Source organism: Macaca mulatta, chromosome 17 (genome assembly GCF_049350105.2).
Source record: "Macaca mulatta isolate MMU2019108-1 chromosome 17, T2T-MMU8v2.0, whole genome shotgun sequence".
Lineage (NCBI taxonomy): Eukaryota > Metazoa > Chordata > Mammalia > Primates > Cercopithecidae > Macaca > Macaca mulatta.
This window is the reverse complement of record NC_133422.1, coordinates 68,570,674-68,596,574: the sequence shown is the minus strand read 5'-3', so window position 1 is coordinate 68,596,574 and position 25,901 is coordinate 68,570,674. Positions and strand designations below refer to the sequence as shown.

The 25,901-nt window shown below is 39.0% G+C and overlaps 1 protein-coding gene across 1 annotated transcript in view; it reads left to right on the top strand.

Annotated features, from left to right (window-relative positions):
- Nucleotides 1–25,901, top strand: part of KLF12 (KLF transcription factor 12) — a gene marked incomplete at its 5' end in the record, with an annotated part of 257,074 nt that overhangs the window by 113,306 nt on the left and 117,867 nt on the right. The window contains 1 exon segment of the mRNA NM_001258129.1: nt 14,627–14,762. Within this exon segment, the coding sequence (NP_001245058.1) occupies nt 14,627–14,762 (136 nt within the window).

The window sequence follows — 25,901 nt, the reverse complement described above, 5'->3', positions numbered from 1 at the left end:
CATTGACTACGAGCTTACTGCCCACACATACGAGTCTTATGCTGAAAAGACTCATAAAGAATATACTTTTGCAAACAGAAAAACCAAAAAGGAAAGGACAGCTTAGAACTGGTTTGAAAAATATAGATAAATATATGCATGAAGATAACTTTCAATTAACTCTTGATAGTAAAACATGCACCAAAATTCTGGATGGGCCGGACACAGTGACTCATGCTTGTATTCCCAGCACTTTGGGAGGCTGAGGCAGGCAGATCACTTTAGGTCAGGAGTTTGAGACCAGCCCGGCCAACATGGTGGAACCCTGTCTCTAATGAAAATACAAAATTAGCCGACTGTGGTGGCGAGCGCCTGTAATCCCAGCTACTTGGGAGGCTGAGGCAGAAGAATCACTTGAACCCGGGAGGCCTGGGTGACAGTGAGCCAAGATTGCACCATTGCACTACAGTCTGGGTGACAGAATGAGACTCCATCTCAAAATAAAAATAAAAATAAAAAATTCTGGACCAAATGATAAATGGGGAAGGTGGGAGTGTTCCTTGGATAGTTATAGCATTCTCAATCTAGTGTTTGGGAGCAGAATTGACAACATGGCATAATTTTAGACTTCTGAAAAATTTTAATATCTGGAAATACTAAGTCTTACAACAGGATGGGGAAATGTGGGTATTCACATACCAATGGGAGTGTAAATTGATTCAACAACTTTGGAGATCAATTTGGCAATATTTGGTAAAATTGATATGGGCACCCCATAATTTTCAGATGTATACTAGGAAGAAAGTTACAGCAGCATTTGTAATAGTGAATATTTTTAACAAATTAATTTTTCATCACTAAATGAATAAATAATACTGCTCCATTTAGAAAATGGAATCTTTTACTATTAAATGAAAGAGTATGAATAAATCTCAAAAATACAATGTTAAATGAAAAAATCAAATAGAAATATCATATTGTTGGCCAGTTGTGAAGGCTCATGCCTGTAATCCTTGTGCTTTGGGAGGCCAAGTTGGGCAGATCACTTAAGGCCAGGAGTTCAAGATCAGTCTAGGCAGTGCAGTAAAACCCCATCTGTACAAAAAATACAAAAGTTAGCCAGGCATGATGGCCCATGTCTGCAGTCCCAGCTATTCTGGAGGCTGAGATGGCAAGATCACTTGAGCCTGGGAGGTCAAGTCTACAGTGAGCCGAGATCATGTCACTGCACTACAGCTTGGGTGACAGAGTGAGACCCTGTCTCAAAATATATATGTATGTGTGTGTGTGTGTGTGTGTGTGTGTGTGTAGATATGATATTGTTATATGCCATTTTAAAAAGAGCAAAACTGTAGGTATTGTTCATGGATATACATGTAGTTAAGGGCTAAAAATATGAGTAGGAAGGATCTACACCAGAATACTATGGAAGAAGGAAACAAAATAGGAATTTAAAAAATACAGAGGAGCTTTCAGCTCTTTCTGTGATATTTAACTTAATGATCTAAAGGAAATACCATGAAATGTTTAGATATTTTGAATCTTTTGGGAAAATAAATAGCCATTATATGCAAGCCTGGGATTTCTTAACTGAGAAATGACTTGGCACGAAAGAAAATCTGTAAGTAACAAGTTTATAAGCAAGTTAATGAGGGAGCAAGTACTAGACCCTATGTTAAGTGGCTGTTTATATTTTCTTTTATATGAAGGATAGTTGGATTTGAGAAACAGTGGAAAGAAATGATTTTCAAGATTTAGGGAGTTCTCCTTTCAGGAATGAGAAAAATAAAAATGTTGAAGAATTGATTTGGCCCCTGACGTCTTATTTGATAGCTTAAATGTGGCAGGCACATAGAAAGCTTAGCTACTCTCTTATTAACAGATGGATTTGGCTGGGGTGTAATGAGACACCCTGGCTCTCAGATCTCAGCTAGCCTCAGGGACAGCAGGTGCTTAGAGCGGAGGTAACCTGGCATCTTTGGTCAAGGAAATCAAGGCCAGATGATGTTTAGAATACATATTATTAGAGCAGTGTGAATTTCACTGTTTTTTTCAGTAGAAAATCTGTTTTACTTACATTACAAAAGACAGTATCCAACCTTTCTATTTGTGAAACAACTACACACAACAACCTTAAGTACCATGCAATTTATCAGTAATTTGCCTGGCAAAGCCCAAGACCTCATCCTCTGTCATAGCTCTTATCTTTTTCAGAAAGTGTCTCTTTTCACAAAACCAAAATGGGCTTTCTAAAGAAGTTAGTGTAAGCCCAGTTTAAAGTTGGGAAAGCAGAAAAGAGACTAGTGTGTAACTCCTGTGCTCTCTTGGTGTTGTAGTATGTACTATAGCAGTGTTCTCACTTGCTGTACCTGGCCTGTCTTGAGACAGAATTTTAACTTTGATCTTGTTCTTCAAGAGTCATTTCCGGAGATACCGCCCCGCCACCTCCCTGAACAAGTCAGAGGCTTAAGTTCCTGGGCTTGGGAAGGGGTCTGACCAAACAAACTCCAATGCAGTGGCCATAACTGAAGCCCAGGGAAGTCATACCATTTCTAGTTGGTGGAAACCTCACCAGCCTTCACAGAGACTAGACAATTTATCATAACAGGGGCAGAAGGGGAGCAGTGTTACAAAATATGGAAATAACATCTCTTTAACAAACTCCAAAACAGAGAGAATACATTTTTTTTTTTTTTGAGGCAGAGTTTCACTCTTGTTGCCCAGACTGGAATGCAATGGTGCGATCTCAGTGCACTGCAACCTCTGCCTCCTGGGTTCAACCGATTCTCCTGCTTCAGCCTCCCAAATAGCTGGGATTACAGGTGTGCGCCACCACACCTGGCTAATTTTTGTATTTTTAGTAGAGATGGGGTTTCACCATGTTGGCCAGGCTGGTCTCGAACTCCTGACCTCAGGTGATGCACCTGCTTCAGCCTCCCAAAGTGCTGGGATTCCAAGTGTGAGCCACTGTGCCTAGCTTGAAATTAGAAACCTGTGTTTCTAACAGGTTGATGCACCCTAATGGAATTGTTCTTTCTTGTAAAAGCAACACCAAACAGAATTAATGTGGAAAATACCTTTCGTCCAATTTTACAGAGTACATTTTTCTCTTTGGAGTTTGTGTAAGATGAAGACATGAACAAATATGTCCTTCAACCAAGATTGAAACACAGCAAAAAAATATAGTAATACTGTTCTTTTGGCTCAAAGATATTCAGGTCATTTTTGAATAGTGACAGCATTCACCATAGGATGGGACAATCCTGAGGAATGCACTGGGGAAGTGAAGAGTCAGCACTTAATTTTATTCTCAAAAAGAAAAATTATATTTTATGATTTTAGCAGAGGAGACATTCACAGATGATACAACATCTAAGATATCTGCTTTCCTCAGTGTCCCAGAAGTCTGTTATGTAGTGCTTATATTTAAGTTCCAAGTTAGAATCATATGCACTGGGGGGTCAGTTTATGAGTGCGACTGCACAACTGCTGGGCTCATCTCAATGGTGCTTTGTGTTCTCTGCCTGTGGCCCGTACAGTAACTCTTGTGAAGTGTGGGTGGAAATGTTCCTTTGTGTAAACGTGTTTATCATCGATCAAATGTGAAAGAAAACTCTCATAGTGTTTTTTTTTTTAATGTGATGTGAAGATGTACACAAGAAATATGTAATTCTTGATGGAAACGTGTTCAGGGTGTAGGGACAAATGTGTCCATCCCTGAAGCCGGGAGAGGAGAGTTTTTAAGAAGAGGCCAGGCCAGCTGTAGTGGCTCACACCTGTAACACCAGCACTTTGGAGTCCGAGGCAGGTGGATCACCTGAGGTCAGGAGTTCAAGGTCAGCCTTCCCAATAAGATTAAACCCTGTCTCTACTAGAAATATAAAAATTAGCCGGGTGTAGTGGTGGGCGCCTGTAATCCCAGCTACTCAGGAGGCTGAGACAGGAGAATAGCTTGAACCTGGGAGGCAGAGGTTGCAGTGAGCCAAGATTGCGCCATTGCACTCCAGCCTGGGCAACCAAAGCGAAACTCTGTCTCAAAAAAAAAAAGAAGAAAAAAAAGAAGAAGAAGAGGCCAGAACTACAAATGAAGAGGGATAACCAAACCTTGAAAGCTATAGAAAGGTCCAACAGCATGTATATAAATAATTCTCAATTTTGAGGATTTTTGATGGTCTTAGACCATATTTTCAAGAATGTCTACTCTGCTTCTAAAAGGAATTCAATCATGATTATGTATCAAGACTTATCTTTAACCTTGCAGGTTTAAGTATACTCTAAAATGAGGCACGGGGAGCATACTAATTGAAGGGAGACAGCAACACTGATTCTCAATGTGGCACAATAGTTCTGTATGTCTCTGCCCCACCCCTTGCTTTTTTAACTTTTTAACTTTGAAACTAGCAGAGAACCCTTCCACCGTAAATCATTTACATGCTATCTAGCTGTATATACCGTAGTTGATATAGAAGCAGACTTAAAGTCAAGGTGGATTTTGTGCTCTTTTTTTTTTTTAAGTATTTCTTATATTTAAAGTACCTAAGACTAGGGCTGTGATTTGGTGGTACTTAAAATTATTATAACAGATTTTAATCTGCCTTGAAAGATTCCATTTTACTCAGCACACAAACTGGAAAACACAGATGGGGCAACAGACCAACGAAGGGAAATAAGAAAAGTGAATAAAATGGCCGTGGATTAATGCCTAAAACCTTCTCTGTACATTGCAGATGAAAATGAGTTTGGTGATCTCATTGTTCCCTATATGTGTGTACCACAAAATCACTTTATTATTATTTTACATCTCTGCCTATAGTGGTTTCAGTTTTGAATAAATCAGTTTGAGCTGATTGACTTTGGTTTGGAGCAGTTATAATGAATGAACAAAAGGCAAAGGTTAAGGGGAATAGTGATGTGGTGGTATCTCAAAGGGCTCCTAGAGTTCAGGGCTCATGGCCAACTCTAGAGTTAGTGGAAGCACACACAGTGGAAAAGCCTATTATTAATGGAAAATTTTATGAACTTTCAGAAATCACAAAAGCCTTCTATGCTCTAAGACATACTTTCAGGAAACAAGACAATTGTAAATCTCTATTCATTTTCTTTTTATAAACAAGAAAAGTAGTTTTAGTCATGATTCTTTAGAAAAATTAAGCTCTACTAGCTGTTGTGATTTCAAAAAATATGAATTTTTAAGTTATATTTTATTATTTTTTTTAATAGAGATGGAGTCTCACTTTGTGACCCAGTCTGGTCTTGAATTCCTAGGCTCAAGCGATCTTCTAGCCTGGGCCTCCCACAGTAGTAGAATTACAGGCATGAGCCCACCACACCCAGCCTAAACTAGGATAAAGGATGAAATTCCTTCATGTTAGTTTCTAAGCAGTAATTCATGTGATAGAAGTGAGAGGTATTTAGTAGTGTTTAAAATGATTTCCTGAAAGGAAAGGAAAGCCCGTTAAATGGAATTTAGCTGAAAAGTGAATAAAAATTATGAACGTTTTCCTTCCCATGTCATCCCAAACCAAAAATATAATCTAAGACTTCAGAGAATAATAGAAATTTAATGATTGTGACTTTTCCCTCACAAATGTTAATATTAGAATGTAAGTCAGAATGTAATTTTTTAAATGAAATGTGAGCTAGACACTTGTATCATTATATTGCAGAATCTCTCACCAGCTGGGAATTACTGTGATCATTTTCTGTAGAGATCTGCATTTATTAGCATCATCTTCATCAGTAAACATTACATTTTACTGTGTACAAGGGAGTGTAATTGACGTGATCTCCCCTCTCAAGGAGTAAACAGGATAATTGGAGATAGAAAATAAGTATATGCCTAACTATAATTCAAAATGAAAAGTGCAAAAATGCCATGAAAATATATAAATACCAAAGCATGGGTATCCTTTAAAAAGGAGAGATCGTTTAGTTAGAGAATGAAAAGAAGGGCCATGAAGGTATTACTCTGTAGGAAGGGTAGGTTTTGTTGGCAGAATTGTGAATGGAAGGAAATGGCCAGATAAAGCCGGATTCAGGGGCTTCGGGGGTAAGACTCATCGTTGTTCCCAGTGGAAAATGAGTTGTAGGATGTGGAGGGCTGCTGAACTGTGTTTGGTAGATGGTGGGGAAAAGTCAAGGATTTCTAAGTAAAGAATGTCTTAAGGAAAGCCCTGCATGCATTCAGTTACCAGAGAAATGCTACATGGGACAGTGTGTTCAACAGGACTTTGAGAAAGTCGATGAGAAGCAGTGGGAAAAGAAAATAATCATTGGGTAAAAGCAAGAGCACTTAGCAACCGATTTAATGAGGGGCACAAATGAAATGAAGGAAACTCTGGAACCTGGGTAACTGGGAAAAGGATCTCTCAGTTGAAACTCAGAAACCAGGAGAAAGAATAGGACTTGTGTTTGAAATGGTTTTTTGAGGAATACTAGTCAGTACAGTACGATGCTGGAAATGAGACTGGTGTTTAGGGAAGAGGTCAGAGCTGAGAATGCTGATTTGGTATTTATCCCCTCTGAGATAGCAACTGAAACTGGGGAAATTATGGAACTCTGTGGAATTGCTGAGAAGCTCACCAATAAAGAGGTGACAGAAAATAATAGGTAGCGAAATCTAGGGCAGCTGCTAACACTTAGGGGTATGCAGAAAGGAGATGAAGAGGTTAGAAGGATAGATAACCAGAGAGAGACAAAGACCCAAGAGAATAATGTATTTCAGTTGGCAAATACTTTTTCTAAAGCCAGATATTATTTTATAACCAGACCTACAGTTTCTGTGACAATGACTCAGTCCTGCTGTTGTAGCACTAAAGGTGCCAGATATGAAGTAAACGACCATGGCCAAATAAAACTTTAATTACAAAGATAGGTGGCAGGGCCCACAGGGCTTAGTTTGCCTATCCCCGAGGCCAAGGGAGATGAAATTTTTAAGAAGAAGCCAGAAATGGAAGTGAAAAGGAATAACCAACAGTCTTGAAAACTGTAGAGAGGTCCAACAGCGTTACAACTGAGAAGTGGACCTTGCACTAGGGAATTATAAGAACGTTATGAGGTTATTTTTTAATATAACGGTAGCAGAAGCCATTACACTGTCAAGTGCACAGACAAAAATTGGGGGAAAAATGAGTAAATTGCATATTATATCTACACAGTACCAACATCCCAAGATTTACATAACTGATTGAAATTTTAAATAGTCATCTGGGGTTATGGCCATCACAGTTGCTGCTCTATAGAGGCATTAGCAGTAGCAGAAGTAAAGGAAACAAGAAACAAGGCATCATCGAAGCATTAGTAAGCAAAATGGGACTCTGGAGAGCTATTTCTAATCTTGGAGTTCACCGTCCTTTGAGTCAAGCTTTATTTACTCATGAATGTTTCTCTCACTATCTGTCTTGATGTGCTAGGAAAATAGTCTGTTTGAACAACTGATATTCTGAAACCAAATGAAGTCAGAATATCAGTTGTACAAATATATTAGGAAGGGCGCGCCACATAGACCTTGATGTAACAAAGTCCTGAGTTTTAATTGACTGTGTGTGCAGCCAGCATGAGGCGACCAAAGAGAAAAAAGCTAGTGTTGTTTTTAGAGAGTATTAACGTCATAGATGATTCCTATGTGTGTGGCTCCAGCTGAATCCCCCTATGCTCCAGGCACAGATAGCCAGAGGGATCCTATCAAATGACACAGTTTTCTATCATGTCATCCTTCTGCTCAGTACCCTCCAATGACTTCCCTTCTCACCCAAAGCAAAACTGAAAAGCCTCTGTCACCCTCGAAGGCCCTCTGTACTCTGCATGACCTCCTCTGCCTCCTCTCTCTGTCCTCATTCAGTTCCCTGTATTGGTTCCAGCCACAGCTTCCTTGCAAGTCCTCAGGCACAGGAAACATGTTCCTACCTTATCACCTTTGCACCTGTTATCTTCTCTGCCTGGAATGCCCCTCACCCCACAAACAAAACCCAGAAACCCTCACCTGCAAGCTTCTTTCGCTCAATTCCTTCAAGCCGTTGCTCAAGTATCTTCTTCTCCATGTGGCCTTTCCTGGCCACCATCTCAAAAATGGTCCAGCTGCCACTAAGCAACCCCATCTACTTTCCTGCTTCATTTTTCTATATGGCACTTACTATCTGACATAGTATATCTTTTTCTTTTTTGTTAATGATCTGTATCTCTGCAGTGTGAGAGCAGGAATTTTAATCTGCCTTGTTCACTCTTGTTTCTCCAGTAGCCGGAAGACTGCTTGCTACCTCATAGGTGTTCAATAAATATCTGTTGACTAAATATATAAGCGATGTAAAGAAGTAGTAGTTTTATGTATTATCCAATATGTGTTCCGCCTCTGTAATGATATTTTCAGTTTAGGTACGTGTAAAAAGAAAACTGCCTAATTTGAATAGTCCAGGAGATGGTGAGAGATTTAGAAGGAGTGTTATATAAGGGAATGAGTGAAGAAGCAGTAAATTTACTGTCAGGGTAAAACAGAATGATGATTGACTACTAAGAGTCAGGCTGGGACTAAATGCTTTGCATATATTATCTTTACTCCTTAGAGCAGCAGTAGCAGGAGAAGAAACTGAAGATTCTCGGTGCAAAATCATTACCCAAGGTCAGATGCTTGCAAATGACAGGGCCAGAAGTCATCCCATGTTCCCTGAAGCCAGAGCCATGTTTTTATACTGAAGAAGCTTCATGACCCTCCTTTTTTGGAACAATTTCTGCCTAGAATGTGTTGGAGGAGGATTCTTCTACCCACTGATACTATGAATTTTCCCAAACATTCCTCCCCAAACATTCATTTTTCCCTTTTCCCGCACTCCTCCTCTGCCCTCCTTTCTAGAATAAAGCAGCAGCTCTCCTGGAAACCGGGGTTTCTCTAACTGGGACACGTTTCAGCCTTGGCAAGGCGAACAATTAGGGCATCTGCAGGTAGCAGGGAGCCTGTCAGTGGCTAAAACAGGGAGAAAAGAGGCCCATCAGCCCTGTGGCCCCTGCCTGGGCAGCCACCTCACACCTTCCATCTATGTCCGGCCCTCTCCTCTCCAGTTCTGGCATGTGGAGGTGAAGAGATTCAGTATCTGCTTCTGGGATTCATTCCTGTTAGGAAATGTTAGTCTGTAAGCTTTCGTGTATGTTCTTAGATTGTTGTGTTGTACACGTTTAATATTGCAACTTTTCCTTAGGAGTGGGTGCATAGGCAGGTTTACTTCAACAGAAATTAGAAGACTGGTCTTTAGACAGCACGCACGCTGGGGTGAGGGGAGGTGAGAATGAATTAGTGTCCCCTGCATCTGTGTCAGTCTACTGTTACACGAGGGGAGGACACAAGCAAAGTTTAAATGTCTCATGTGAGTTGAAGAGAAAAAACATGAAATATACCTTTGAGTGACTATACGCCAGGGAGAACCCACCCATATGAGCATCCTATCAAGTCTCAGCTAAGGAGAAGAGCTGAAAAAGTGTTCGGCCAGCGCAGTGGCTCACACCTCTAATCCCAGCTACTTGGGAGGCCGAGGCAGGAGAATCACTTTAATCTGGAGGCGGAGGATGCAGTGAGCCAAGGTCGCACCACTGCACTCCAGCCTAGGTGACAGAGTGAGAATCCATCTGAAAAATAAGTAAATAAATAAATAAGTGTTGTTCATCATAACTAAATGTCGCCTTAGGGCCCAAGAAGAACCTTAGCTGCGCAATACTGAAGGATCAAAGAAGATACGTCAAAAGCCGAAGCACCTGTAAATACATTTGAAAATTTTGAATTGAAAAGTAAATGATGTAGAATGCAGTAGGTAGCTTTTATGTCACTAGAACAAGGTTGGCTCTTGGGAGGAGAATAAAGAAGAACGTTGTTAAAAGTACCTAGAACGTAAAGTATAATTAAAAAAAGAAGAAGAAATGTCAAATAGGACACATGAATGCATGGGTCTTGATTCCAAAAAAAAAAAAAAGTAAATCTAATTTTGCAGACCTTAATTGGCTTTAATTTGATTCCAGAATCAGACAACAGTCTGGACCAGAAATGTTCAGAATGCTTCACCCTACTGCATGTGCAGATTATATTTATAGCCAGAGAAAAGGAGGTGACATACAGAAAATGGAAGTGAGGTACAGAGACAGCTCAATTGGTTAAAACGCAGCATATGCCTTAATTGAATCTGGTTTCAACAGTTGGCCACCTTTGATTGACCGAAACTCAGCTACTTGTTGCAAGAGAAGGTTACGGTCTGTTTCCACATCAAGTTAGGTTACAGTTCACTATGTACAGAAGAAACTTTATGCCAAACTTAAAACATGTATAGAGGCAGCTTTAGGCCAAACTTAATTCAGTTTAATATTGTTGTAGGCTAACTAATTGTAGTTGTAGTTCATCTACATCATTGCTAGGAAATCTCTAGAAGGAGCTGGGAGAATAACCTGGTGCATTGACTTTTTATTGCTGCCCTACAACTCACCCTAAAATTTAGTAGAATAAAATAGCAAGTCTTGTCTTTTTCTTTCTTTTCTTTTTCTTTTTCTTTTTCTTTTTTCTTTTCTTTCTTTTTCTTTTTTTTTTTGTTTTGCTGTTTTGTTTTGTTTTGTTTTGTTTTGTTTTGTTTGAGACAGGATCTCCGTTGCTCAGGCCTGGAGTGCAGTGGTGCGATCATAGCTCACTGGAGCCTCAACCTCCTGGGCTCCAGTGATCCTCTCACCTCAGCCTCCCAAGTAGCTGGGACTACAGGCATGTGCCACCACACTCTGCTATTTTTTTTAATTTCTTGTAGAGGTGGGGTCTCACTACATTGTCTGGGCTGGTCTCAAACTCCTGGGCTCAAGCAGGCCTCCTGCCTCAGCCTCCTAAGATGCTGGGAATACAGTGGTGTGAGCCACTGCACCCCGCCTAAAACAGCAGGTATTTTATTTGCTCAAAATTCTGTGAGTCAGAAATGTGGCATGCGTTTAGCCAGAAAGTTTTTAAGCAGGTCTCACCTGGGGTCACTCATGGTGTAGTCATCTGGCGACTGTAATGTAGCTGGTGGGTCTAAAATGGCTCACTGACATGGCTCGCAGTGGGATTGGCTGCCTGCTGAGCAGCATGTCTCTTATAGACTCTCCCGGGCTTCTTCACAAGGTGACTAGGTTCTAAAAACAGCAAGAGAAAAGGGGAAACCCAAGGTACAAGCTCTTTTCAAGCCTCTACTTGTGTCACATTTGCTAATGTCCCGTTGATCACATCAAGTCTTAGAGCCAAGCCCAGAGTCATTGTTGAGAAGTGGCCACATCAGGGCATGGATACAGACAGACATGATTTATTGGAGGGATCATTACAGTAACAATCTACCATAGGGGAGTATTTGAAAATCAAAGTAAATCAGTTGAACTTCAGGTGTTGGGTTCTGAAATTTTCTCCCCAGGATTTTGACACATGGAATGAAACTCACATAGGATTCCAGAACACCTCCAACTCTGAGGAATGACACCTCTACCAGCAGTGGCTGCGTTACCCAAAACTGTCTGATCCCTTCTTCATTAAAGAGCAATACAATCTTCAGTGTAAATTTTTTTCAGGTGTTTATAGATCACCTCCTGTTCTCTTACTTACAGAAGTTGATATTTTTTTGTTTCTGGTGTCCAGGTAACTTTCTTTGGTCTTTAAATGGGCACCCCAGAGAATCAGTCCTTCCTAAATGGGCTGAGATGCTCAAAGACTGATGGAGGTTAACTAGGGTTGATGTCCCTATTCTACATTTAATAAAAATAGAGTGGAATTATGCAAGTATGTAGATAAGCTAATCATCTGACCTAATCAGCAATGCAGATTTTGAAAAGCCTTTCTAATTACTTCCTCAGCTTGGCTGAAGGTATGGGTAAAAAGAGTTTCGCAGCATGATGGTAGCAGATGTATTTCATAATATTTATTGAAAATATTGGAAAGAAATCCTCAATTATGCTCCTGAAAAGTACATCAAAAAGATATCATATTTAACATATTTTAAACTTTCATTAAGATATAAACATAACATAATTAGATGATCATGTAACAACTCTCACGCAAGGTTTTGGAATCTTTCATACAATTAGACTTTAACTTTCAGAGCCAGATTGCTCATGGTTAACTGCCTCTATCTTCCTTGAGTTGTATTATTTACTATAAGAGCTCTAGTTGTCTTAGACAAAATGGGACTATCAGAATATTTTCTTTTTTCTTGGCTGTTTGCAAATTTGGTACCTTGGCAAAGGCGTCGCAGTGCATGATGTTTCAACAACTTTAAATGTTAAATTGTTGACATTTACAGGTATATGCAGCACCACACAATATGTGATTTGGAAGCTTAGATAGATCTGATATTCATTTTTCTTGGCTGGCTTTGAATAGTTGGAATGACTGTTAAATGAATCATTCTAGAACAGGATTGCCCCCAAAGAAGCTATCTATGAATTCCTAACTGAATTCATATTATTACACAAAGTCATTCCTGGATCCTACGTTCTTTTAGTGTTGGTTGTTCATCTTGACCTTCCATTCTGTCAGCTGCTCATTATCTTTCCAGTACATTCCTTTTAATATAAGTTAGCCCAAGCCAATTTCTGTTGCCTACAGCCAAAATAAATCTTAAGTGATACGGTTCCTTCAAGTGCCCTTCCAGTGACTGAGTAGTTAAGCTCCCTGTTACCAGATGGTGATGGAACTGGTTGCTTTGCCCCACGGTTTCTCCAACATCCCTCTTCTAGTGGAACTCCTCCAGAGATCAGATGGCAAATTAACAGTCTTTTTGTCTCATAGCTGGTTGTACAAAGAAAATATTCAAAAGCTCTTAATGAATATTATTGCCTAATTCCTAACATTTGAGGAGGTAGAGAGTCATATGACAGTTAATTGTTGTTTGTTGTTGTTGTTGTTGTTTTGTAAGACAAGGCCAGAAAATATGGATAATCTGGTGTGTGACAATTTCCTTGTTAGCAATGTTGAAATGAGAGCATAGTTGCATAGGAGCTGAAGGTCATAAACTGTGATACCTTTATATGTACAAACTCTTAAATCTCTAGATCAGTTCATCAACCTAGGTACTTCTGCCATTTTGAACTGGTTCATTCTTTGCTGTGAGGGGCTGACTGTCCTGTGCATGGTGGAATGTCTAGCAATATCCTTAGCCTCTGCCAACTAGATGCCAGTAGCACCGTCCCTGCTCCCCACTGCAAGTTGTGACAAACAGTAATGTCTCTGCATGTTGCCAGGTGTCTCTTGGGAGGCAAATTTGCCCTTGGTTGAAGACCACTACTTTATATTATTTGAATTATCTTCTTTTAAATTTAGTATTTACCAAACACTTCCATTGTGCAAAGCACATTTTGGTATATTTATAGGCAGGATGTGTGTCAAATACACGGGTGCACACGAGGTTGACTAGATGTAAGTTCTTTCCTAACCAAGTGTAGTTAGAAATGTAATGAAATATGTTGAAACTGTCTAGATATAGTTTTTCTAGCCAGACTGTAAATAGTAGACACAATCATTTGAAGTTGCCATTTAGTGGGTAAAAATGGTGCATTCTCAGCAATTCCACGTGGTTCAATGTAATGTATGATATACAGTAACCAAAAAAACTGATTTGAGACAAAAAAAAAATGAAATTATGAAATGTACCCAAATGTCATTGTGACCATGATTTCACTTGCATTTTGCCTTCCCCCACAAGCAGTGGTGGTTTTAGAACTCTTAGGCAGCCATACATTTAACAGTGTGGGTGTGTAGCTCATGTGGTACTTTTCATTGAAAAGATATGCCTAGTTTGTGCTCGAAGCGAGGGCTGATAGAAATTCTGGGCAGTGGTTGCTAAATCTATTCATAGGGAAAAGGGGGTGGAAATGAAATCTAATTTTTAAAAATATGTGTTAAGGTATGTTGACAGCATCCCAAGGATCTGATAATCTTGGCCATCAGGGGTCAGAACATTGTGCCATTTCCTGCTTTGGCAAATTCACGGTGGGAGAAGAATCATATCTGGAAGTGGCTTTTTGAAAAATAAAATCAGGATAGAGTTCAGGAGCACTGTTAGCACATATAAACAAGATTTCTAAAATGCTACCACTTCTGCCATTTTTATGCCTTCAAATCCCACCTTATAGTCGTAATGAACTTGGAAACAGTGATTCACTGAAGTAAGAAAAGTATGTATACTTTCTTTTAGTCACGCAAACCCTGTTCTTCTTTTATCTTATTATGAGAGCTATAAGCAACTAATATCTCCTTTCCGCATGCTCTCTACCTTCCAGGGAGAGTGCTAATGAGCAGTGAAATGGCTAGAGCTCTGGCAGCGGAAGCAAGGAGGAGGAGAAACCAGAGGGTTGAACAGTGGCTCAGGAGCTACGTAATCAGCTTTTGACCACTCAGGAGTTGGTAATATTGTGGATTTTATAGTTTCTATTCTATAATCATACCCTGAAACTCTAGAGAGCTGGTATAGGTTTTGTAAATCCAATGAAGGGGAAAAGAATAAGTACTCAGAACATAAAATGTGGAGCTTTCAGTAATTCCTGTGATGTCTAAAGAATTCCGTTTGCTTGATATGCACAGAAGAGAAGTTCCATGCTTGATGTTGGTCCAGGACAAGGTTAACTTTCTGCGCACTGATTTTAATTCATTATATATGCCTTTTCTCCCCAGCACAAATGGACCCCCGAGGCCTATCTCCCAGACAAAGTAAAAGTGACAGTGATGATGATGACCTGCCAAATGTGACCTTAGATAGCGTTAATGAAACTGGATCTACGGCCCTTTCCATAGCCAGAGCAGTACAAGAGTAAGTATCACATTCACAGGATGAAATAAGAATTGCCAAGGTGTTCAATGGATAATGGAAACTGCAGCGTCTCCTGTCCCCCAGCCGTGTCATTCTAGCTGTGAACTGGCATGAATGTCAGCAGCTTTTCATTCAGCTGAATGCTCTTTGGGAGATTAGGGCAGTGAATGGAGTGATTTAAAGAGTTGGAAATTCATGCTTTGATGAGATATAAGACCTCTGTGCATCTTTTCTAATACCTCCTGCACCCTTCTGAACTCTGCAAAAAAAAAGTTGTTCTTTTTGAACGTCACTACTTGATTATCATCATCATCATTACACAAAGTCAAGGGAAATATGGCAAGTATTGTTATCTTGTTTTGATAGGAAATGACAGAATAGCTTTTTAGACGATTTAAATTTGGAAGGTAATATGTTCATCCTTTGAAAAATAGAACTCATATATGATTTTTAAATGAATCTTTTCTCTCTCTTTTTACCTGGACCATAGGGTTAGATTGCAGCCCTCGTTTATTGAAAATAGCTGCTTTTCTATCAGTCAACTTTGTACCTAGAATTGAACCTAAACAATTGAAAAAAAAATCCATGTATTTTTTTCATAGAATAATTTTTTCAGCTTCATTGATGTCTAATTGACACATTAAACTTTATATATTTAAAGTATATGTGCTGATTTAACATACATGTACATAGTGAAATGTTTACCACAATTAATTAATACATTCATCACCTTACATAGTTGTCTTTTTTGTGTGTGAGAATGCAGAAGTTCTACACTCTTAGCAAATTTCAAATTTCAGGTATACAGTACAGTATTGTTAACTGTAGTCACCTTGCTATATATTAGGTCCTCAGAATTTATTCTTCTTCGATCTGCAAATTTGTACCCTTTGACCAGTATCTCCTCTTTTCTCTGACACCCCAGCCTCTGGCAGCCACCATTCCTCTCTGTTTATGAATTCAACTTTTTAAAAAATCTTCCACATATAAGTAGTGTCATACAATATGTGTCTTCTAAAGAGTAATTTTTAATGACATAATATTGAAGATGAGGAGGATTTAAATAGCCACTGTTATTGCTGACACACTTGTTAATGAACAGTTCACTCAAAATTATCTTAGTTACCTTTACGTCTCTTCTATCAGTTTATTTTCCCCAAATGTTGATTAAATACCTACTTTGTTTTATTCATTAGGCTTTGACATTAAAAAAATAATGAAAGAGAGCCTTGGTATTGCATTTCAGAATTCACAGCATAAGTGTATGTCTGTGTGTATATAAAATGAATAATATATCTATGTTATAGAGATAATATGTATTATATGTTGATATTGTATATGAATATACATATAATACATCAGAGAAAACAAGATATAATGGATCTAAAATGAAATGTGGAGTCAGATCTGGATATAAATTTCCATGCAAGCTCTTAATAGCTGTGTGACTTCTGGCAAGTTATTTAATCACTCTGAGATGAGAAGAAAATCAGAATAGTTACCTGACAGGACTATTGAGAAGGTTTTGATATAGCTATGAGGTATGAAAAGTAAGTCACAAAGTTCGGTATATAGAAAGCTTCAGTTATTGGTGAAATTAATATTATTAGTGATTATAATAGTAATTAGTAATAATAGTACTAGTAATAATAGTACTAGTGCAGTAGTTTAATTTATAACTACAAGGAAATATAAGTACAGCAGGTGTCATTATTCTGATTTTATAAATGAAGAGACTAAGGATCAGAGGTTAATGACTTTTCTAGTCACATAATAAATGGTAACAAGACAAAGTTTAGAACTTTGAGCTCCAAAAACATCTTTTTCTAGAGTGCCTATAAATCTGTTACCGGTAGTATTATTCTACTTGAGCACTTACAAAAACATTGTTTTTACGCCTGTAATCGTAGCACTTTGGGAGACCAAGGCAGGAAGATCATGAGGTCAGGTGTTCAAGGCCAGCCTAGCCAACATAGTGAAACCCCATCTCTACTAAAAATACAAAAATTAGCTGGGCGTGGTGGTGGGCGCCTGTAACCCCACCTACTCAGGAGACTGAGGCATGAGAATCGCTTGAACCTGGGAGGTAGAGGTTGCAAGTCAGCTGAGATCACACCACTGTACTCCAACCTGGGCAACAGAGTGAGACTCCTTCTAAAAAAAAAAGAAAAGAAAAGAAAAAGAAAAAAAATGTTTATCTCCTACTTGTTTTGGTCAAATAACTTAGTTTCTCCAAAGCAAATGTTAACTTGAGCCAGCATAGACACTGAATCCAAGAGATTGCTGAGATCTTCCTCATCCCTGACTCACCACAGTCAGCACAGTGATTCTGATTTTGTGTGAGCTAAATCCTAAAATTGAGGAGTCTGTGTTCTCATCTGTGTATTTAGACTAAATGATGATAAGTTTCAATTCTGAGATAAGTACGTTTCACAGACATTTTAATCACATTGTTTTCCTGCATCATTCTAATGTGTATTTAATTTGTGTGTGTGTGTGAGATATGTGTGTGTGTGTCTTTATAAATATATGCATTTCTTGTAAATTAAACTTTAAAGGTCGAAACTGTGGTGACTAAAATCTAAAGTATGCTTACGGCCGGGCACGGTGGCTCACACCTGTAATCCCAGAACTTTGGGAGGCTGAGGCGGGTGGATCACGAGGTCAGGAGATCAAGACCATCCTGGCCTAAATAAATAAATAAATAAATACATAAAGTAAAATAAAATTAAAAAGTATATTTACTCCATTTAGGGCTTATATAGCAAATAATTATACTGACTTCTTAAATATAACTATTTTTGTGCTTTTAATAGTATGTGCTTATTATATATTAGTATATTTAAATGTGTAACTATTTAATAGAAACCTCAGGAACTGGAGCTTAATTTTCAACATAACCTTTCTGATTTGCTTGTTTTTTTTCTTCTTCTTCTCGCTCTGTCACCCATGCTGGAGTGCAGTGGCACCATCTCGGATCACTACAACCTCCGCTTCCCAGGTTCAAGTGATTCTCCTGCCTCAGCCCCTCAAGTAGCTAGGATTAAAGGTGCCTGCCACCATGCCCAGCTAATTTTTGTGTTTTTTGTAGAGACAGGGTTTCACCATGTCAGCCAGTTGGACTCGAGCTCTTCACCTTAAGTGATCCGCTTGCCTCAGCCTCCCAAAGTGCTAGGATTACAGGCGTGAGCCTCTGCGCCCAGCCTCCACATTTTCAAGTCGCAGTATTTTATGTAATTGTGCAAATGTGTGTCTTATTATTATTACAAAAGTTGCATGTGTATCATGGGAGGTGCCAGATTCATTATACATGTCAGTGTTTTCATTAAACGATTTAGTAAAGAATACACTGAGCTAACAACTGGGAAGTCCTAGAATGCCAGGACCCATTGATAGTTAATGAGTCATCATTCAAGACTGAATGTGCATGTGTAAACACTGGGAAGTGTGTGATGAAGCAAAAAGAATGTTCCGCAGAAACCTCTTAAATGTAGATACATAAATCTTTGAAAACTAATAGTAATATATTAAAATTTTATTCTGAAATGAATATATAATAGTTACAGATTTTTGAAAAAATTCTTTACATAGGTCAAATGGCAAGTGTTGAGGGAAGTCAATATATTTTAAAATTTTATTAAATATAAAAAATTTTTTAATTCTCTACATAGGTTTACCCAAAGTTAACTTTCAGTGTGCACAATTATGAACTTCTCTTTCTGCTTTTCTGTTAGTTTATCCTTTATTAATTAATCAATATGACTATTTCACCATTAATTTCTCTTTCCTCTTTTTCTGTTTGTCTTTCGTATTTTTTTGACTTCTGTACACTCAAAGGCTGTCAACAACAACAAAAACATCCCCAAACATTTCATTATAATATGATCAATAAACTTAATGTATTAAATAACAAAAGGATAAAATATCAGATTAGCATGTAAAAAAATGAAAACATTTCAAAGGACATCTGTGGATCTCTGTTTCCTGTACTTGAAGAGTTTTTCTAAGAGAGTTAGGTTGAGAAGGATGGCTGCAGGTAGGGAGGTGATAAAATCAAAAGTTTTCTATATATTAGAGGCAGCACATTTTAGAAACCCTGGGCAACTAATTCACATTTGTCTTTACAATTAAAGATCAAAGGAGCCATGGTCTAAAAAGGATTCAAACATTTGCCTCTTACTTCCTTGGCCATCAGTAGAGTGTCAGGTAAGGGAAGGGGGAAAATGAGAAAGGAAAGGGATATGAAGGAAGATTGACACCAGAGAGGGTGAAATCGCCTTGCCCTGGGCCAGCCTTTCTGCTGTAGGCCTCTGACAAGATGCTAAACCACAGGTAAATATCTCTAACTGAAATGCTTCTTGTCTCCTTCCCCATTCTTGCTCCTAGTCTTGCCTCATGCAATAACTGTTCAAGCTTAGGTTTTTAATTTGGTGCCTTACTTTGTTGACATTAGTGTATTTATATAGCATGAACATTACTGAGCTAGTAAATTATTTTTCTTAAATGTCTGGTGTTGTGTGTTTTACTGGTTTTTAAAATGAACTTTAAAAAATGTTCCCATTGATTTCATATGCAGAAATTGTTAAGCAAGATGCATCTACCCACCCCATCCACCACTGCAAATATTCAAATATGCCTGCATTCAAATGAAAAAGACCACTGCTTAGTGGCTACAGCGGCAATCTGAATCGACCTCTGTTTGCACAGATTTATGTAGTGAGTCTACAAACTGTATGCGTGAACTGATCATTTCAGCCATTTTCATTAATTAACTTGACTCATTTATCCACTCAGGATCAGTAAATTTAGATAAATTGGAAGAAGCAGCCACAAAGAGACCCACAGTTGGGCTCTGCATTTTTTCTATTTCAATTGTATAGATACCGTCCAAGTCAAAAATCATGTATTCAGTGATTCTGACAAAGACAATTTCCTGCAGATTTTAGAACATCTGTTTTGTTTTGGTCTTTTTTCCCCCCTCCTTGATGATAAAATAGGGTAGGGTCATTACCCTTAACAACTTGACAAACATAATTATGAAATAAGTGTTTGGAGAAAGAGAGGTAAAGGCACATGATAAGAGCAAATGATTATATTTAACTCTAATCCTAGAAAAAATAATGATGTCTTTTAAATAGGTAAATCTAAAGCCTCTGATTTTTGCTCCCCTTTTTCTTCTTTCTAATTCCAAACATTCATAATGTTCATTTATTGATGCAAGTAGAAGAATCGAGTTCCACCAAACTCCAGCTAATAACATCTGAGAGAGAGCACTCCCTGGAGGAATTTCTGTTTTACTAGGAACAAGCTAAGGAATGTGGGTATAATTTCAGTAAGACTGAAGAGGGGAAGCATGGGGTGAAACGTGGAGGAAAAGATACAAGATGCTAAGGAGATATGCCAGTTTCCCAGAATTAGTCCTTTCAGAACTGGTGAATTGCATGTTGCTGTTTAAGTTACTCTGTATCTGAATAGTAGTCTACTCTCTGATTTTGATTATAGTGCTCAGTTGATAGTGGTGGTAATCAGGGATGTTAGCGTCCCAGATAACTGCACCTGTGAAAAGGGTATTCTTTTTAAATGGTTCATTGTCAATTACATTTAAGCTAATTAAAGCACTTCCCTGTCGTTCTCTCCCTGTTTTTATTATTATATGGCTTATATGAAGTGCTCATCGTCTTAAAGAAAAACTAGCGAATTTCTGGAAATGTGTAGTCTTATCTTTGGTACTTTTTCACATAAATGCTCTTTGAAAGAACAGATATGGTAGCAAGTTAGATATCCTGTTGCTTCCTCAGACTTCTCTTATTGCTAGTTTGAATGTTACGATTTTGGTTTTTTGTTTTTTTTTTTTTTTGAGGTGGAATTTCAATCTTATCACCCAGGCTGGATTGCAATGGCACGATCTCTGCTCACTGCAATCTCCGCCTCCTGGGTTCAAGCAATTCTCCTGCCTCAGCCCCTCGAGTAGCTGGGATTAACAAGCATGAGCCACCACGCCCAGCTAATTTTTGTATTTTTAGTAGATGGGGTTTTACCACGTTGGCCAGGTTAGTCTCGAACTCCTGGCCTCAGGTGACACACCCACCTCGGCCTCCCAAAGCATTGGGATTACAGGTGTGAGCCACCATGCCTGGCCATGATTCTTAATTTAGAAAACTGTATTTAACAATCGAAGGAAGTTAGAATCTAATGTGGTTTTTTAAATTATTATTTATTTGTCTTGTTTTAAACTCCTTGCACAGTTACTTAACACCCCTCCTGTTTTTCTTAATCTCCTCATGTATGATGGTGTTAAGGTCTTTTAAATCACAGTAGAGAATAGTAGAAGAGATGAGGAATAAAGGGAAAACAAGAACTGTTACTGAGAGGCAACTTTTTGGCAGATTCTATGAAAACTCATGTAATTTCCATGTAATTTGCCCCACGATACTGTCTGTATCCTACAGATAAAGAAACGGAAGCCTGGAAAGGTTTCTTGTTTCCCCAGACGTCTCAGAGGTTTTCTTTTTTTCTTTTTTTTTTTTTTTGCAAGTTCATATTCAGTCCCAAGGTTGTGTAACTACAGACCTACATTCCTTTATGAAGGGGAAGCTCCCTTCCTGTGTTTTCATGTTGTGCCTTTAAAATCTCTAAAGCAGCTGGGTGCTGTGGCACACACCTGTGTTTCCAGCTACTCAAGGCTGAGACAGGAGGATCAGTTGAGCCCAGGAGTTCAAGACCAGCCTGTGCAACACAGTGGGACCCCTCCTCAAAAAAGGAAGAAAGGGCTGGGCGCGGTGGCTCACGCCTGTACTTCCAGCACTTTGGGAAGCCGAGGTGGTTGGATCACCTGAGGTCAGGAGTTTGAAACCAGCCTGGCCAACATGGTGAAACCCCATCTCTACTAAAAATACAAAACTTAGCCGGGCATGGCGGCAGCTGCCTATAATCACAGCAACTCAAGAGGCTGAGGCAGGAGAATCGCTTGGACCCTAGAGGCGGAGGTTTCAGTGAGCCGAGATCATGCACTCCAGCCTGGGCAACAAGAGCGAGACTCCGTCTCAAAAAAAAAAAAAAGAAAAAGAGAAAAAAAATGGCAGGGTACAGTGGGTCATGCCTATAATCCCAACATTTTGAGAGGCCAAGGCGGTATATTACTTGAGATCAGTAGTTGAAGACCAGCCTTTCTCTGGTGAAACCTCATCTCTACAAAAATATGAAAATTAGCTGGGCTTGGTGGTGGGCACCTGTAATTCCAGCTGCTGGGAAGGCTGAGGCACAAGAATCACTTGAATCCAGGAGGTGGAGGTTGCAGTGAGCCAAGATCGTGCCCCTGCACTCCAGCCTGGACAACAGAGCAAGACTCCATCTCAAAAAGAAGAAAAAAAACTTTATGCCTTAACTATATTAAATTAGCAGAATTTTTTAGCTTTGGACACCAATACACATACAAGTTGTGTAAAACAATTGCAGTCTTTTTGCTTCCTTTTCCCTCCCTCCCTCCCTCCCTCCCTCCCTCCTTCCCTCCTTCCCTCCTTCCCTCCTTCCCTCCTTCCCTCCTTCCCTCCTTCCCTCCTTCCCTCCTTCCCTCCTTCCCTCCTTCCTTCCTTCCTTCCTTCCTTCCTTCCTTCCTTCCTTCCTTCCTTCCTTCCTTCCTTCCTTCCTTCCTTCCTTCCTTCCTTCCTTCCTTCCTACAGTGCCTCTGTCGCCCAGGTTACAATGCAGTGGCGTGATCTCAGATCACTGCAAACTCCTGGGCTCGAGCATTTCTCCCACCTCAGACTTCGAGTAGCCGAGACTACACGTGTGTGCCATGACGCCAGCTAATTTTTGTATATTTAGTAGAGACAGAGTTTCGCCATGTTCCTCAGGCTGATGTTGAACTCCTGGGCTCAAGTGACCCTCCTGCCTCGGTCTCCCAAAATGTTGGGATTGTAGGCATGAGCCACCACGCCCAACATTAATTTTAAAACTTCTGATCTTCAAATCCATTGTTACTTTAATATAATTTGATTTAGAGAGAAATAATTATATTAAATACATTCTCTGATACATAAAAAAAGAATTCAGCTATAAATCTCAACATTACATTGAGATGTAAAGAAATGAAATGTAAAATATTAGAGTGCTTTTGAATAAACTTTACTATTACTAATATTCAAAGAAAATCTTGGGAAAAAGTCTGAGAGTTAAAAGGGTACTGAGTCAACTTATTTTGTACCCTTTGATGGAAAGACTTGAGAATGTTTGGGCCATGTCTCTTCTCTGCTGACAAGAATTAAGTCAGCTGCATTGATTTGTGTTCTGAGACAAAGCCCAAGAAAGCTCACATATTTGGTTTCTAATTTCAGTGTTAAATTATTTCAATTTTGCTCTTAGATGCTTCCCATAATCCTGGCACATTAAAAGATGCTTCATTTTTATTTAACAAGCCTAGTAGTTTTGAGACACCTTTAAATCCTCGCTTCAGCGACTACAAAAGAAAGACTCTTTGACTCAGGTATTTAGGTGGAAGTCAGCTCTCTGTTAGCGACTGAATATCGTGCCTGTTGTGGTGCTGCTGGTGGGCGTATCAGGGGGCATTCATTCTTGCCAGGGGAGATAAATGCTGTTAGGCTGCTCTTTTTTGAAGGAGGTCAGAAAAAGCTTTGATTGATTGTGAATGACTGTAGATAAAACCTAAAGTATATGCTTTGCCATTATCAGTCCACCAGTCTTCTAAGCTTCAAAAAATTAAAAATAGTGACCACTTAGTAACCCAGTCCGTGGGTATTTAGGAGCCAGATGGAGACCATATGCCCATACATATTCCTTTTTATCTGCTGTGGTGGGACTGTGTTGGTCCCTCTTCAATTAAAAAAAAAAAAAGCATAATGAAGTTTGGCTAATCATTTAATACTTGAATTGTTTCATGAATTGCCAACACGAAGTCATATATTCTTTCAAAGAGTGATTAATTCATTTATTCAACTCTTTGTTACATGCTGGAGATACAGAATGAATGACTCATAGTTCTGACCCTGAGGAGCTCAGAGTCAAACTTTATGGGATGAACTAAAGTCTAATGGGATAAAAACATTAAGTGCTACCATGAGAACAGAGGGGGTGACGTGTAACTCTGATTGGAAAAGGTAAGCGCACTGGCATGTGGAGGAGTGTATAAGGTCATAATGACTGGTGCACAAGTGAGTGAGGAGGCGAGATGGAGATGCAGCTGCTTGGAGAGGTAGGTCAGGATTGGATCAGGAAGGATGAGTTTATTCTTTAGACAATACGAACCCAACCCACTGGTGGTTTTTAAGTGGAAATGGCATGATCAACTTTGTGTTCTACAGATACTCGTCTTAAGGAAACTGGGTATGGTTATACAGATTGAGGACTGTACACCCGAAAGTGTGCTATTTACATCATCTTGGAGATGACTAATGTTACTTAGGTGTCCACAACCTCCAAAATTGGACACAGGAATTTATGGTACAACGCGTGTGTATGTATGTGTACACGTGTTTGTGCATGCGTGCGTGTGTGTGTGTGTGTGTGACTCTCCAGTATGTTGGGCTGCTCAGAGGGCAGATAACATGTCCTAGCCTTCTTTGTATCTCCAGAGCTAGTACTGTATCCATCAGACACTGCTTTTAAACACTAGAAAAACATTGGATAAAATAGACGAAAATCACTGATCTCGTGGTGCTTATATTCTAGTGGAGGGGGTGGGAGGAGAGAGACAGTAAGCATATGATTCTGTAATAAGCATATGATTCTTCTGTCCCTGGAGAAGGTAAGTGCTGTGGTGGTGGAGCAGGAAGGATGTGGGGACTGGGCAGTGTGGAGGTGGTAGGCAGGGTTTGCTATTTCATAAGCGGTGTTCGGAGAAGAACTCTGATAAGATTACATTTTAGGAGAGACTTGAAAGTGTAGGAGGTCAAACCACATGGACAGCTAAAGGAAGAGCATTCCAGGCAGAAGGAATAACAAGTGCAGAGGCCCTGAGGTGGGAGCTTTCTGCAATGAGTAAATGAACAGTTTCACTGACCAACTGAAGAAGATTCATTATAATTCCTTAAACTTACAGAAGAAACTGAACTTCATAGAGGCCAACTGAATAGTCTAGCATCAAATCCTTAGGGAGAAGTCAGACCTGAATCTCTTCATCTACTCTTGCTTTTTCCTCTTGTTGTTATAAAAATTCTGTTTTTTTAAAGGAATCTGTAAATACTTGTTTAACCAAAACCAAACAAACAAACAAAAAACCATGCAGAGCCAATTTTTCTTTCAAAACCTTTGTTTGCTTTGTACTTCTTTTAGGCATAGGTTCTTGAAATCTAGTTATATACATATATAGATATTTGTTCTGAGAAATATTTTAATTGTTTACCAAAAACAATAAAATGTCCATATTAGTGTACATGTTACTATTGGTTATCATACCAATTTGTGTTTGAATCAGTTTATTCCTTCAAAGTGATTTTATGCTGGTACATACCTGTATATCCCATGGAATATTATGGAGCCATAAAAAAGAATGAAATTGTGTCTGCTGCAGCAACATGGATGCAGCTGGAGGCCATTATCCTAAGCTAATTAACCCAGAAACAGAAAAACAAATACCACATGTTCTCACTTATAAGTTGGAGCTACATAGTGGGTACTCATGGACATAAAGATGGCAACAATAGACACTGGGAACTACTAGAGGGGGTGGGAGGGCAAGGGTTGGAAAATTAACTCTTGGGTACTATGCTTACTAGTTGGGTGCCGGGATCAATTGTACCCCAAACCTCAGCATCACACAATATACCCAGGTAACACATCTGCACATTGTCGCCCGTAAATCTGAAATAAAGGTTGAAATTATAGAAACAAAATAATAAAAATTAAAATTAAAAGGTGATTTTTTGAAGAACATCTTATTTTTCTCTTCAATAATGTGTTAAATATCTCCTGATGAGTCAAAAATAACTATTACACTGGAAAGTTTTAATATATGACTAGTGTCTTCTAGCAGTCATTAAGTACTTTTTTCCCTAAAAGTTGATGCAACTTTAGTGCCAAGTGACAATTTATCCTGATGTTTTTTTATGCATGAATCTTCTTGATCATTAGAAGATGTGTATGAAAGCTACTACACAGATGTTGCTATTTTGAAAGTGATTTATG